This window comes from Suncus etruscus, chromosome 13 (assembly GCF_024139225.1).
Source record: "Suncus etruscus isolate mSunEtr1 chromosome 13, mSunEtr1.pri.cur, whole genome shotgun sequence".
In the NCBI taxonomy this organism is placed as follows: Eukaryota; Metazoa; Chordata; class Mammalia; order Eulipotyphla; family Soricidae; genus Suncus; species Suncus etruscus.
The window spans coordinates 99328566-99344376 of record NC_064860.1 but is presented as its reverse complement, the minus strand read 5'-3'; the positions used below and the strand labels follow the sequence as shown (position 1 = coordinate 99344376).

The 15811-nt window shown below is 53.6% G+C and overlaps 1 protein-coding gene across 1 annotated transcript; it reads left to right on the top strand.

Moving 5' to 3' along the window:
* Positions 1–472: 472 nt before the first annotated feature.
* Positions 473–7612, top strand: FTCD (formimidoyltransferase cyclodeaminase). Its single transcript, XM_049785468.1, has 14 exons — positions 473–588; positions 988–1171; positions 1454–1582; positions 1846–1934; positions 2013–2192; positions 2545–2682; positions 2802–2933; positions 4557–4618; positions 4914–5043; positions 5161–5322; positions 5772–5815; positions 6751–6889; positions 7170–7265; positions 7434–7612. The coding sequence occupies exons 1-14, from the start codon at positions 535–537 to the stop codon at positions 7518–7520; spliced, it is 1626 nt and encodes a 541-aa protein (XP_049641425.1). The 5' UTR covers positions 473–534; the 3' UTR covers positions 7521–7612.
* Positions 7613–15811: the final 8199 nt, after the last annotated feature.

Sequence of the window (15811 nt, the reverse complement as noted above, 5' to 3'; positions counted from 1 at the left end):
ACACCAGTGGGCCAGTAAATAGGACCCGAGCAGCTGGCAGCAGAGCTTGTGGGGGGGGAGAGAAAAGTGTGTGTGTGTGTGTGTGTGTGTGTGTGTGTGTGTCTGCCGAACTCCCATCCTCTCTGCCTCTCAGCACAGTGGCTGGTGTGGCCCAGCAGGGTCCCTTGGTCCCTTTCCCTCTTCCTCCTGAGTCCCTGAGAAAACAAACCCAAAGGTCACACGGTGACTCCAAGGTGACACAGACCTGTCCAGGTGGCTCCAGGCCAGGTCAGAATCAGCACATGACCAAGACCCCCTTGGGAGGCCTTTTCAAGGCCTCCATGGCCCTTTCTCCCTGGGGAGTCCCGGTGGGGTGATGTGGGGTGACGTGGGGGTCCTCATAGACCATCCTGGCTGCCTCAGTGGGTCCCGGCTGGGCCCCGTGGTGTTTGCTCAGCTCCGCCCTGCCGTCCGCCCGGTGGTTAATGAGCAGCCGGCCTGTGCGTAAAGGGGCAGTTTGGGGTCAGCAAGGCAGAGCCCGGTGCGAACGCCACCATGTCGCAGCTGGTGGAGTGTGTCCCCAACTTCTCTGAGGGAAATGACAAGGAGGTAAGCAGAAATGCTGAACCTACTGGGGCCGCGGGGGTGGTGAGGTGATGGGTCAGTCCCGAGTCGGTCATCAGAGCTCCTACCGGGCTGTCGGAGGTGACTGTTCCCTCCCCACCTGGTCGTGAAGAAACTGAGGCACAGATCTCAAGTTCCTGCCAACTGGGGCTGTCTAGCTGCCCTCGACCCTGTACACATGGGGGTCGTTGGCCCACTGACCTTGGCTCGAAGGGCACCATCTCAGAGACCCATGTCTACCATCCACACTTCTCCCTGCCTCGGTTTTTCCAGGAGGCCGGTCGGGCGCCCCACTTGGTCCCCTTGGCTGGGAGAGACCACCTCAGTGCCCCATTCCCGGGGGTCCTGGCACCCCCAGGACTGGGCTCAGACCAGGCTTCCTAGGTCATCGAGGCCATCTCCCAGGCCGTGGCCCAGACGCCGGGCTGTGTGCTGCTGGACGTGGACGCCGGCCCGTCCACCAACCGCACAGTCTACACATTCGTGGGGCGGCCTGAGGACGTGGTGGAGGGTGCCCTCAATGCTGCCCGCGCCGCCTTCCGGCTCATCGACATGAGCAAGCACAAAGGTGAGGGAGGGTCCGGCCTGCAGCGGTTCCCAAAGGTGTCCCGAAGTGCTGCCCTAGCACCTCCCTGTACCTGGCAGCCTGCGGGTCCCACAGCTGTGAACTCTGACCTTGTGCCGGGTCAAAGGGCAGGAGTCTCACCAACGACATCGGGGGAGGCCAAGTCCCCGGAGACTCAGAGTGAGCCTGAGCTATTGCTGGCTGGAGCAGTGGGGCTCCCCCATCGGCTTGGCCCACGAAGGGGTAGGACTGAGGCCCCAAGTGAGGCCTGGTCCGTGTCCGCAGGGGAGCACCCCCGAATGGGTGCCCTAGACGTCTGTCCGTTCATCCCTGTGCGGGGCGTCACCATGGACGAGTGCGTGCTGTGTGCCCAGGCCTTTGGACAGCGCCTGGCAGAAGAGCTGGGAGTGCCAGGTGAGTGTGGGGTGGGGTCCTCATGGGTGGGGGGCTGGGTAAGCACGTGGGAGACTCAGCCTGAGCCCTTCTACTCAGAGGAGCCACAGGCTTCCGCCCTGTCTGTCCTTCCAGACAGTGGAGGACTGGGGCCCCCCATTTGGCCGAGTGCCCACTGAGGCCTGATCAGAGGGCTTCGTGGGGCCAGCTGGAGAGGCCCCTCATCTCAGAAGAGGTGAGGGGTGCAAGGCGGCCCTGGCCCAGCTGGCCATCCCCCCCTGCAGTGTACCTCTACGGGGAAGCAGCGCGGACGGCCAATCGCCGGACTCTGCCGGCCATACGGGCCGGGCAGTATGAGGCTCTCCCGGAGAAGGTGCTGACCCGGGGGGTTGGTTCTCCCACCCCGTCCTGGGCTTCCAGGGAACCCTCACCAGGCTGAGTCTCCCCACAGCTCAAGCAGGCCGAGTGGGCACCTGACTTTGGGCCCAGCACCTTCGTCCCCAGCTGGGGGGCCACGGTCACGGGGGCACGGAAATTCCTCATCGCCTTCAACATCAACCTGCTGAGCACCAAGGAACAGGCACACCGGATCGCGCTTGATCTCCGGGAGCAGGGCCGTGGGAAGGACCAGGTGCCAGCACCGGAGGAGTCACCCAAGTCGGACACCCGCACCCTGGGGATAGGGGACACCCAGCCTCAGACACCTGCACTCAGGGAAAGGGGATACCCAGTTTCAGTCACCCGTACCCGGGGAGAGGGAGCACCAGTTTCAGACTCCCACATCCCAAGGAGAAAAGACACCCAGTCTCAGACATTGCACCCCGAGGAGAGGGGACACCAGGCCTCAGATACCCGCACCTTGAGGGGTAGGAGATCCACTTCAGATACCCACATCCCTGTCAGGGCCAGCGAGGTCAGACAAGCCACCCAACCCGGGGCCGAGTGTGGGCAGAGCAGCACTGGGAAAGGCATTTCCTTTGCAGCCGGGCCTTCTGAAAAAGGTTCAGGCCATTGGCTGGTACCTGGAGGAGATGAACCTGGCCCAGGTGTCCACCAACATCCTGGACTTCGAGGTCACAGCCCTGCACACTGTCTACGAGGAGACCCGCAGGGAAGCCCAGGTGAGGGGCGGGTGTCCCTGATGACAGGGTGACACCCGTCTGCCCAGAGCAGCGGCAGGTGTCCTACATACTCCTGGCGGTGACCTCGGACCTGCCCTGAGCACTGGCCCACCCTTCAGGAGCTGAACCTCCCAGTGGTGGGCTCGCAGCTCGTGGGGCTGGTGCCTCTGAAAGCCCTGCTGGACGTTGCGGCCTTCTACTGCGCCAAGGAGAAGCTGTTCATTCTGGAGGAGGAGCACCTCATCAGGCTGGTGCGTGGTGTGTGGGGACCAGGCTGGCCCGGGTGCTCCCTAGGCCCATCGTTCCTCCCCAGAGATCTGGGTGCCGGAATGCCCCCCGACTGCCCAATCCGCTTCCCTCCTAAGGCTCACCCGGGGACCCTCTGCTTCGGCTTAGACACAGCCACGCTGTGTTCACTGGGACAGCCTGGGAGATACTGGTACCCTGAGGTGGGATTCCTCACAGAATCTCTGGGCTCCCAGCCCCAGTGCTCTGACAGGCCGGGCCTGCCTCCCCATCACTGGTGTTTGGGTGAATCTCAGAGACAGAGCTTAGCAAGTGGTTCCCAGGCTGCAGGTCTGTCCTGATAGTGGCTCTGATTGACACACACAGTGGGTCTCTCTGGCAGAGGTTCTGACTGACACGCATTGGGTTTCCTGGAAGTGACTCTGACAGAAACACACAATGGGTCTCTACGAAGTGGCTCTGACTGGCACTGTGGGTCTTTCCATAGTGGCGTTGACTGACTAATACACCATGGGTCTCTCTGGAAGTGGCTCTGACTAACATAAAGTGGGTTTCCCGGAAGTGGCTCTGACAGAAACATGTAGTGGGTCTCTAGTAGTGGCTTTGACTGACACACAGTGGGTCTCTTCGACAGTGCTTCTGACACAGAGCTGGTCCCTTCACAGTGTCTTTGACTAACACATCAAGGGTCTCTCTGCAGTGGGTTTCTCCAGCAGTGGCTCTGACTGAATCTGTTTTGTGTGTAACTGACAGTGGCTGACAGTAACACAGAACAGATTTCTTTGGAAGTGGCACTGTCAGTGTGGACTAAACGGATTCTCTGAGATGAGTGAGTTTCCCCCTTTTTATGGGAAAGTTATTATTATTAGGTATTCTGTGATTATCTTTACACCTTAATATATTGCCTCCTTTTTCTTTTCTTCTTCTTCTTTTATATATGTACTTATTTATTATTTATTTATTTTTTGTTTGTTTTTGGGCCACACACAACAGTGCTCAGGGATCACTCCTAGCAGGCCTGGGGGACCATAGAGTGGCACTATAAAGTGCCAGGAAGCAAACCTGGGTAGGCCATATGCAAGGCAAATCTTACCTACTGCACTATTGCTCCAGTCCAATGTTTATCTTTTTTTAAAAAATGGATTTAAATATAATTTTAAATATATCAAATTGATTAATGATTTTTTATTAGTGCATTGCACAAAAATAAGAAAAATGTTCAATGGGTACTAGATTTGTTTTTCTTCTCAAGATCTTGAATTTTAATTGTTTTGTTTGTTTGTTTTTGGGCCACACCGGTGGTGCTCAAGGGTTACTCCTGGCTCTGTGCTCAGAAATTGCTCCTGGCAGTGCTCAGGGAACCATATAGGACGCTGGGGATCAAACCCAGGTCTGCCACGTGCAAGGCAAGGCAAACTCGTTACCCGCTGTACTATCACTCTGGCTCCTCTGGTGACACTTGGGACTGGCAGCCAAGGCCTGTGCCTGAACCTCAGCATCCCCCTGTGCATGCCTTGTTCCCTGCAGAGGCCGCCAGACCTTGTACTGAGTGCCCAATGGGTGCCACCTGGCCCCTCAGAGGTGGGGTCCCCTGTCACCCCCCAGTCACTTCCCTTCACCCTTTCCAGGTGGTGAACCGGCTGGGCCTGGACTCCCTGACCCCCTTCGACCCAAAGGAGCGGATCATTGAGTGAGTCACTCCCTGCGGTTCTTCCAGAACTTTCCTACCAAACTCAGGTGCTGGGCTCAGGGTAGGGTGCAGCAAGGACACCCTCAGTCTCACACACCCTCAGTGAGCTCCTGTGAGCTGCTAGTGCCCGGTCAGGAGCCAGGGCCTGAGCCAGCTCTCCTCTCAGTGGAGAAGGGTGAGACAGGGCCCCCGCCCACCCCAGTCCTCCCTGCCAACCTGGGCTTGTCCCCCTCCTGTGTGCCAGAACCCTGGCCAGTCCCTGACCCCATCAACTTCCTCCTGCCTGTGCCCTTAGGTACCTGGTCCCCAAACGTGAGTCGCAGCAGAGCCTGGTGGAGAAGCCCCTGAGAGCCTTCATCAGGGAGGTGGGCGCCCGTTCTGCAGCCCCAGGTGGGGGCTCGGTGGCAGCAGCAAGTGCGGCCATGGTGAGTGGGATGGGGTGGGTGCACAGGGCGGGGACGGGTGGTGACGGGAGTGAACTGGCATGAAGGCAGGCGGGCAGGAGCCATGTGTAACATTGGCACTGGGTTCGCCCTCCTCAGGGGGCGGCGCTCGCATCTATGGCCGGCCTCATGACCTACGGCCGCCGCCAGTTTGAGCACCTGGATGCCACCATGCGACACCTGATTCCCCCATTCCACAAGGCCTTGGCTGAGCTGACAGAGCTGGTGGACACAGATGCCCGGGCCTTTGAAGGGTATCTGGTGAGCATGCAGGGGCTGGGGGCCTGGGGGCGAGGGTCCTGGGGGATGATAGTCCTGGGGTGAGGGGCCTGGCGGAGAGACACCCTCCCCAGGGCACAGTGAAGAGGTCCTGGCCTGTGGCTTTGAAGATGGAGGAAGGCTCAGTGATGCCTATTTGCCACTGTGGCTACCCAGAGTGGCTGAGGAGCTTTTGGGGCAGGGATTTGCACCAAGCTAGTGGGCATGACTCACTGCCATGGGTCCAAAGCCAGCAGCCCTGAAGCAAGCAGGCTGGGGCCAGGAGGTCCTGCCACGGTAAGGGTTGCCCGCTCTCCTCACAAAGCTGTCTGGCAGTGATGGGGAGGGCACGGAGAGCACCAACACCCTCCACCCGCCTGTCCTCTGTGGGGCCCTGGTCACATATGGACACTGACACTGTTGCCTCAGTATGTGTTTGGTCTTGTTGGCAGGAGGCAATGAAGCTGCCTAAAGGCACCCCAGAGGAGCGAGACAAGTGAGTGTGGGGGTGCTTGGGCAGGGGGGGCACCCTTGGGAGATGGGGAGATACTGTACTCCTGAAAAGAAAACAAGCTCCTGAAGGGGGAACAGGGCCCTGGGAGAAGAGGTCCCTCAGGGAGAGAACATGCTTCCAAGGGAAGGACACCCTCCTGAGGGAAGACATGTCCCTGAGGAGAGAACACATCCCTGAAGAAAGGACACATCCCTGTGGGAGGATACACCCATAGAGAGGACACGCCCTGAGGGAGGACACACCCTGAGGGGAGGACATGCCCTAAGGAGGACAAACCCTGAGGGAGGACAAACCCTGAAGTTGGAAAAACTCTGAGGGAGTGGGGCTGGAGAGATAGCATGGAGGTAAGGTGTGTTTGCCTTTCATGCAGGAGGTCATCGGTTCAAATCCCAGCATCCCATATGGTCCCCCGTGCCTGCCAGGAGCAATTTCTGAGCCTGGAGCCAGGAATAACTCCTGAGCACTCCCGGGTGTGACTCCCCCCAAAAAAAAACAAAAAACGAAAAACTCTGAGGGAGGACACACATTGAGGGAGGACATGCCCTGCGGGAGGCTGACACACCCTGAGGGAGGAAGGGACAGGGTCCTGATGGAGGAATGCTCCTGAGAATACACCCCTGAAGAGAGGACATGCTTTGGTGGGGAGGACACACCCCTGAGGGGGGACACGCCCCTGTGGGAGGACATGACACGCCCCTGTGGGAGGACATGCTTTGAGGGGGGGACATGCCCACTGAGGAGGACACCCCCAATGGGAAGAACATGCCCCGAGGAAGGATACACCCTGAGGGAAGACACTCTGAGGAGAGACATGATTCTGAGGGAGGACACTCCTCTGAGAGGACACACCCCGTCTCCCCCTCTCCCCCCCATCCTGGTGGCCCGGTGCCTGGTTTCAGCTGTGCCTCCTGTTGCAGGCGAGCTGCGGCGCTGCAGAAGGGACTACGCCAAGCTGTGGCTGTGCCCCTGGGGCTGGCGGAGAAGGTGGCCTCGCTGTGGCCGCCTCTGCAGGAGCTGGCCAGGTGTGGGAACCTGGCCTGTCGCTCTGACATGCAGGTGCGCGGGGAGGGCCCAGCAGGTGGCCGGGCAGCACAGGTGAGGGACCCAGGTGGGTGGGTGCCAACAGTCTGTCCCAGACTGACCTGTGACCCCCTTACCTAGGTCCTCCTGCAGCCCAGGAGAACTCAGGATGGTCCCAAGGGTCTGTGGACACGTGAGGGTGGGTGGGCCTCTGCCCGGGACACCTGCCTGCGGCATCCCAGAGCAGACTGCGATGGGGCCAGGGTACTCGGGGTGCAGCACCCAGGCTCCTGGGCTCAGTGGGCGGGTGTTGCAGGTGGCAGCCAAGGCCCTGGAGACGGGCGTGTTTGGCGCCTACTTCAACGTGCTCATCAACCTGAAGGACATCACGGACCAGGATTTCAAGGAGCAGGTGAGCCAGCAGCGGGCAGGCCCGGCCTGGTAGGACACCTCTGCCTTCTGGGCCCCTGGGTGCCCTGCGTGGGCACTACTCTCCAGCTCAGGGCCAACAGCTGCGTCCCGAGGGGTCACGGAAGGGGGCAGGGGAGCCCCACATGCAGCTGACGCGGCTTCTGTGCAGGTCCAGCAGCGCATCAGCAACCTCCTGAAGGACGCACAGACCCAGGCCGCCCTGGTGCTGGACCACCTGCAGGTGCGGCGGGAATGACCCCCACCTCTCCCTCCCGACACCCTCCTGCAAGATGGAGGGGCCGTGGCGCTTTGGGTCCCCTTCGGCCCCCAGTAAAGCAGGGCACAATGGCCTGTGTGTGATGTGTTGAGGGGTGAGGAGTTCCAGAGAGCCTCTTCTCTGGGCTCTCTCAGGGCCCCGCTGGGATGCCTGCAGATACTGGTCTGGGGACACCCTGCCGCGCCCTGGTCCTGCCTCCCCAGACCCACATGGCCCACTCTGGGGGCTCAGCCTGTTCGCCTGGCGCCAACTCTTAGGGTCCTCAATGAGGACCCGGATGTCTCTGGGACCCAAGTCAGAGGGGCATAGAGTCAGTCAGGACCTCAGACCCCAGAACCCACTTCCTATAGCACCTGTGGGGAGGAGTCTTGGCTGGGGTACAGCACAGGGGAGTAGGGCACGCGTCTGGAACCGGGACCTGAGCGTGGCACCACAGGCCCCTTGAGTGGTCGGGGTGTAAAGTCAGGGAACAGGGCAGGACCAGAGGTCTCTATTCCATTTGGGGGGCTGAAGGTGTGCATAGGAATTTGCCCAGGTGTGTCCTGGAGTGCCCCACCCCAGCCAGGGGTCGTTCCTGCTTGGCCAGGGGGATGTCAGAGCTGCCCTGACTGGCTGAGTTGAGTTCCGAGGGCTTGTCCCCTCCCGTGTGGCTGCTGGAGGGGCTGTGAGGAGGGTAGGGTAGGGGGAAGGCAGGCAAGGGGCTGGAGGAGCTCCTGGGGCACCCCTGAATGTGGTCGGACACTCCAAGTCCAGGCCCTTCCCACTCTCATCTGACTCAGGAGGACCCAGCTCAGGGCACCCAGGCACCCCCGAAGGGGAGGACCCCTGGAGCTGCGGCTTTAGTACTCATTGGTCCCCCCAGATGTGCCCCCAGGAGCAGCGTGGCCTCTGGCAAGTCCCAGGTCACGGACCCTCCAAGCACCTCGATCCTCACCCCTGCACAGGCTCTGAGCTGACGTGTGTGTGTGTGTGTGTGTGTGTGTGTGTGTGTGTGTGTGTGTGTGTGTGTGTGTGTGTGTGTGTGTGTGTGGTGTCTCCTGTCTCAAGTCCTGAGCCTCACAGCACCTCATTCAAGCCTGACAAGCTGGCTCCTGGGCTGGAAACCCCAGTAGCTTCCCCTCCCCAACCCACACATCCTGTTCCCTGTGCTCTTTCGATACTGGGGGAGGCCCTATGGCTTCACCTCGGTGTGTACCCGCACATGTGGGGACTCACCTCCCCTCAGGCCAGTCTTATCACAGCCTGGGGACGCTAACACCCAGGGGTGACATCCCAGGTCCCATCCAGTGCCCGAAGGCATGCACACACCATACTCAGAATCCCCAGGCCCCTCCTCCCCCCATCGCAGGGGATGCCCTGGGCGTGGTCTGAGCTCCCGGTTCGCACTGAGCCCTAAGAATCTTTATGATGGGGCACCCCACGAGCTGGGAAAGACCAGTTGATTGGATGGAATTCGGGAGACCAGACTCTCGCTGTGTGTGGGTGTGATATGCACGTGTGTGTGCTTGTGGGGCATCCATGTGTGATTGTGGTGTGTGAGACTGTGGGGCATCTGTGTGTGATTGTGCTGTGTGTGTGACTGCGGGGGTGAGATTGTGTGATTATAGGGTGTCATTGTAGGGGGTGGGCTGTGATTCTGTGGTCGTGCTTGTAGAGTTCGTGGTTTGCAGTGTGATTGTGGGTTGCGAGTGTGGGGTGTGTGTGATTGTGAGGGTATGTACATCACCCCATGCGCCTTATCTCCAAGCTCAGGTGAACGAGTCTGAATCAGGGCACTGCAGGAAATAATCAAAACCAGGCTGAGGGTGAAACGCATGCAGTCTGGCAGGCTTCGGCCTTGTATCTCCAACCCGATGCCTGCCAGAACTGCCAATTTTATTAAGTGCAGAGACCACCCTTGGGTGGGGCAGTAAGGACTGAGTAAGGACAGATAGCTCAGGCTCTCCTGAGTTAGTCCCACCCGGGTTTACAAGAAGACAATCTCTCTTTTGGGGTAAATCCAAGTTGTAAACAAACACACAAAGGAACCAGGAGTGATTTTGGTTTCAGGTAGAATAAGGTGTGACCTAACAGGAGCAAGTCCTGATCCAGTGCCCTGAGGGAGCACAGGGCCAGAGTGAGAGAATGGGGGGGGGAGGGCGTTTGCCTTACACCAGCTGACCTGGATTCAATCCCAGTCTCCCACATGTTCCCCACCAATGGCCAGGAGTGATTCCTGAGTGAAGAGCCAGGAGTAAACCCTGAGTGCCACTTGCTGTGACCCAAGACCCAGTGCCGACAAGCCCACCCCCCACTTCCAAGGCTGGTCCCAGGGCTGCCCTGGTCTCTCCAAACAGATTAGCATGTGTGCCTCAGGTGGGGAGAAGAGCCCCCAGGCAGGCGACCAGAAACACTTGGGCGAAGAAAGTGAGTGAGCAGGGGGAGCTGGCTTGGTCCTTTGTTAGGCCTTTGCTGAAAACATACTCTCCAGAAACAGAGAGAGGCCAGTTTCATCACATCCTGAGGATACTAACACCTAGGGGTGACAGAAAACACAGGCCCCAGGCCCCACCTAGTGCCCGAAGAATTGCCAGGATGGGGTGCTCCATGAGCGGGGAAAGACCAATGGATGGGATGGAATTTGCTGTGTGTGAGTGTGACATGAATGTTGTGTGTTGTTGTCATTGTGTGGTGCATGTATTTGTGGGGTGGAAGAAAAGAAAGTGCATTAGTGCTCAAGACCAAGTGCCTCGAGCCAAAGAGACTCTGGGAACCAGCGCTGGGGACTTGAGACCAAGAGACTCTGAGAGCCCCGAGCAGTTTTTCTGGCCACAGGATCTGCTTTCCTGGCACAGGCTAGGCAAGACAAGGCCACACACCTCCCTTACCTGAAACAAAGCTTACCCGAGATACAAAGCAAATGGAGCGTTGGGGTTTTCTGACCAGATGCTTCACATTTGGTTTGGCTCTCATCTTGGCTTCCAGCTAAGCATTTCCCTCTTCAAGACTCAGTCTTCTTCTGGCAAGACTACTGCTGTCTCACACCTTCTCTTTTCTCTTTTTGGGTGTGTGTGTGGCCACTCCCATGGAGCTCAGGGCTGAGTGCTGGCTCTGTGCTCCGGTGGGAATCAAGGGACCAGACGGGGTATCAGGGACCAAACCAAGGTCCACCGTATACAAGGCAAGTGCCCTAGCGCTCATACTCTCTGCAGCCCCACACTGGTTCTTAATAATGAAAACATGTATGAGAACACAGACAGAACTAGTTATCATTTAAGTGAAACATCAGAATGATCAAGGAAAGTACTGACTACTCTCATTCAATGTGTGTCCATGAAAGGGCAAAGAAATTTAACATGTCCAAGAACAAATGTTAGACTCTGACCACGGGAACTAAGGTTAGGAGTACTAAGGGGGAGTAGTTGGCTGAGATGATAAAAGGAGCTCCTAAACAGAGGTTCGTGGACTTTGGCAGAAAGATACAGGCAACTCAGTGTTGAGCACAGTTTGGTAGTATTGTATCCTTAAAATGAACATCTATAGTCTTGCAAACAAATATTACCACAATGAAACAAATTTCCAAGTTAGAGCTTATTAGCACTGAAGCCAGAGTTCTACTGCAGATAGTACCAACATTTCAGATCCCCAATTTTTCACAAATTTACAAATTCATTGAACAACTAGTTATGGATTACTTTACCAGATTTTGTAAGATACCGTGCTATCTTGGGAAGCTTCTCAGCAGAAAAAAAATAGCACAGCTCATCTACAAAGCTCCAAGAGAAAATAATGGCCTCCAAAGCATAAAAGTCAAATCAAAATAGATGAAAGACCTTGAAGCCATAACATACGTAGAGGAAAACGTAAATACATTAGTACACACTCTACAGGAAAATGTAGGCAGAACACTCCATGACACTGAAGCCAAAGGTATCTTCAAGGATGAAACACCACTAGCCACACAAGCAGAAGCCCAGACAAGTAAATGGGACTATATTAAGTGTAATTAAGCTAAAGTAAGCTTCTTCACCAAGGAAGAAACCATGACTAAGCCACCCGCGGAATGGGAGAAACGATTCACCCAATACCCATCTAATAAGGTGTTAATGTCTAAGATATATAAGGCACTGAAGGAATTTAGCAAGGAAAAAAATTAACCCCATTCAAAATATAGGGAGAATATGAACAGATATTTCCTCAAAGAGAAAATTCAGATGTCCTAAAGGCACAAGAAAGCTTCACTAATCTTGACATTTGTAAGGAAATGTGAGGAATGAGGAGGCTAAGGTTTAATTTCTGAAGGTTGTCTTCCTCCAGGGAAGGTTGGCAGATAAGAGATGCTATACAGGATTCACGCCCACAGGGCATTTCCTATGGGCTCCAGAATTCAAGCAATTTACCTTAAGAATCCTAAGATCATTATCTGCACCTTCTCTCTGACTACTTGTCTTCTAGCTAAACTTGATTGTTTCTTGGATGTCTTCTACTACAAAGAAGATATAAATTACTATAACAAGATATACATTACATATATTTGTTTGGTTTTATGTTTTTTGTTTTTTCGGGCCACACCCGTTTGATGCTCAGGGGTTATTCCTGGTTAAGCACTCAGAAATTGCCCCTGGCTTGGGTGGACCATATGGGACACCCGGGGATTGAACCGTGGTCCTGATCCTTGGCTAGCGCTTGCAAGGCAGACACCTTACCTCTAGTGCCACCTCACTGGCCCCATAAATTACATATATTAATATATGCACACATGTAGTGTAGCTACCTGAGACCCACCCATTTCTGGGAGGGGTCTTGGAAACTGAATATTAGGTGTGACCTGACCTGCTAGACCCCGCCCATTCCTGGGAGGGGTCTTGGAATAGGTTTATAAGCCTTTGAGCCAGGGGATTAAGGGTCTTTGCGCTTTGGGCCCTGCTGAGCTCTCTGGCTTTTGGATCTTTGCGATCTGGTCTTTGACCAGCATGGAGGTCAAAGGGAAGATGGCTGAAAGGGTTAAGACGCAGGGCTAGCAAAGTATGGCTGTGCTTGAAAGGTTATGAGATAGGCCACACACATGTGGTGAATAGGGATGAATAAAGCTGATGCTTCCTAATGCCTGCCTGTGAGTAAGTGATTTCCGCCATTCACCTAACCTGGGACCTGCTGGCTAGATGGGGTTGCGGAGCCACGTGGCCTGGAATGGCAGAGAGAAATCCATCACCATCCACGGCCATCCAGCTCCATCGTTAATTATTTGATACTACACACACATATATATTTATATGCACAAACACACACACACATAGTCTTCAACTACCCTAGTGAAAGGAAGGTCACACTGATGATGGGATTGGTGTTTGAACCTCGAATGCCTGAAGCAACTGTACTATGAACTGTTGGGCTCAGGGATTAGTCCCCCTCTCTCGAGCGGCATCTCGCGGGAGCGTTTCAAGGAGATACGGAGCCATGCAAATCTGTAAAATTGACGATTTCTTTCGGAGCCATGCAAATCTGTAAAATTGACGATTTCTTTCTTTCTGGTGCCAGGGTGACTGACACCAGGCCCAGTGCTAAGGGATGAACCCCAGAGCAAAGACACTGAAACAATTCTCACAAGTTTTTATACAGCAAAGGGACAGCGTCACCACTCCTTATTTTACAGCTGGTCTTTATCTTAGAAAAACATTTTAACTCAGGCATCCTAACTCAGTTAGGAGAAAGGAGCATTTATCACAACAGAGAGACAACCATAAAAACCTAAGGGACGTTTCATCTCAATAAAACCTAAGGGAGGTGGTTACATCCTTTATTATGCAGGGTAAACATGACATCTAGGGCTGCATTCCTACCCTAAAGGATGGGGGGTGGCTAGTTTACTTTAATCTCTTAGAAGTAATCCAAAACGGGCCAAGTGTGGATTGAGCATATGGCTTTATCTTGAAGGGGAGGGAGACACCAGGCCTTTTGTTGTTTCTGACTTGTGACTCTGGCTTGTAACAGAGTCAACTGAGAGTTTTTATGAAGAACTTAAAACTTAAAGCAAAGCTGCACTTAAAAAAGAACTCCTTAGAGGGAAAACTCCTTTCCTTTTCAGAACAACTTGGAAAACCACAGTGTTATAATACAAAATTGAAAAAGATAAAGAAACCATTCTGGGGCCGGAGAGATAGCATGGAGGTAAAGCGTTTGCCTTTCATGCAGAAGGTCATCGGTTCGAATCCCGGCGTCCCATATGGTCCCCCGTGCCTGCCAGGAGCAATTTCTGAGCATGGAGCCAGGAGTAACCCCTGAGCACTGCCGGGTGTGACCCAAAAACCACAAAAAAAAAAAAAAAAAAAAAAAAAAAAAAAGAAACCATTCTATCTAGTTAATGCTTGTCATTTCCTCAAGAAAATTGAAACAGAAATATTATAGAAATACAGAGTAACGGTATCCTACAGTCTAAGAACTTTCTGACCTTTTTCTTTTGTTGTTGTTAGCTCTGGACTTGAGAGTAGACTCACAAAGACTGCAAGAAATGGGTCAGTAAATACAAAGCAATGGAGCTTATTCAGATACCAACATGCTGGCTTCCCTTAAGGGGAGTTCACAAATCATTTTCACAGGGTTTCTGGGGCCTCAAATTAGGGGTAAAGCTATAGGTTCTTAGTATATGTTGCATCAGTTGGGTTTAAACTGGTTGGCTGATGTAGTGAAGGAGAAGCAGCACCCCACTGAACTTGGGGTGCATAGAGATGAGTGTGCACAGGGAAATTAGTAGACACAGACACACACGTGGGCCAAAAAAATCATTTGTGCAGAGCTATATGCAAAGAGAAGCTTTGACTGATTAGAGATTGTCCCCCTTTGTCCCCAGAGGGTTATGTCATCACCAGTTTGAAAACCCTTATAGATTCTACTATAGGTATTAAAATTGTTGCCTAACTGTTATAAGATGAAATAGTGGGAAGGTTATATGAACGTGGGTTTTTCTTTTTTGGGGTCACACCTGGTGACGCTCAGGGGTTAGTTACTCCTGGCTATGTGCTCAGAAATTGCTCCTGGCTGGGGACCAAATGGGATGCCTAGGGATTGAACTGCTGTCCGTCCTAGGTTAGCACATGCAAGGCAAATGCCCTACCACTTGTGACACCGCTCTGGCCCCTGAAATGTGGATTTTTGAGGGGTAGGGTTGCCTTATTTGACCCTTTACAAAACTTAATTGAATTTTGAGAACTGAATTTTTCTTATCAAGATTTTTACATCAATGGAAAAAGTTGGCTGCTTCAAAATATATTCTTAGGTGAATGTAGCAGTTGGTGTTGTGTACATAGAGAATAACATCATGATCGTCAGTTTAACTCTTGACTGCACTGAAGTTGTTTTTACCACAAAATTTCGATATTATATGTAAATTATCTGGGCTGTTAAATCCTTTGTTGGGTATTTGTGAATCCAAGAACAGTCCCCAGAATGAGAAATTACTTCCCATCCCCTTGTCCCCTTTCGGGGGGAGACCTTGGTAATATTTATCCGCAGCAAATAATCACACAGACAAGAAGGATAGGGTGTAAAAGATTGGGCAAAGAGAGCGAGAGAATCCTCTCGCAGCCTGCAAACAGCTTTCGCAAAAGGACCCCTCTCCCCTCTCCATCAAGCTATTTATTGCCAACTCCACAGCGCCCCCACCTGGAAGGGCTAGGTGGGGCAATAATCACAGAACAATCCTAAGGAAATACTTTTATATACAACAATTCCAAGAATAATCTTATGGAAACTTTTTCATATACTACAATTCCCCCTTTTTTTGTAAAGAAACAATAATAATGTACAGAAGTAAGTAATATTTTTTTATAATTGTAAAAATAACAACTAAGCAATGGTAAAAGAGTGGCTGTTTGCATAAGCGCATCACCGGAACAAGTATAGAAAAAAAATTTTTTTAACCTAACACAGGGTGTTCAAAACCAGAAACAGATGTAAAGGAATCAACTACAAGCTCCAGAGTAGAGAAAATCTACAGCGTCCAAGATGAACAATTCCGAAGCGGCAATACCTGCGGCTTGGCTCGGCTCGGCTGGGCTCGGCTCTGCTATGGAAAAACGGCAAGCCTGGAATCCACCCTCCAGATCACAAAGGTCAACAGCGCAGCAAACCATCTGCGGGGCCTGGGACTATGGAAGTAAACCACGTGGTGAGAACAGTGTGGGACAAATTAATCATCTGGACATTTGGTTTTAGGTGAAGGAATTTCACAATTGGTGTTGGTAATGGGAAAAAATTAGGTAGTAGTGTAAAAAAAAAGGACTAATAACAGTTTA

What these genes read in the sequence shown, in the direction of transcription:
- FTCD (XM_049785468.1), top strand. Translation starts at nt 535, where the DNA reads ATGTCGCAGCTGGTGGAGTGTGTCCCCAACTTCTCTGAGGGAAATGAC. An exon ending in AGGGCCGTGGGAAGGACCAG is followed by an intron (nt 2,193 to 2,544) that starts GTGCCAGCACCG and finishes TTTCCTTTGCAG; the next exon opens with CCGGGCCTTCTGAAAAAGGT. An exon ending in CAGCAGCAAGTGCGGCCATG is followed by an intron (nt 5,044 to 5,160) that starts GTGAGTGGGATG and finishes CGCCCTCCTCAG; the next exon opens with GGGGCGGCGCTCGCATCTAT.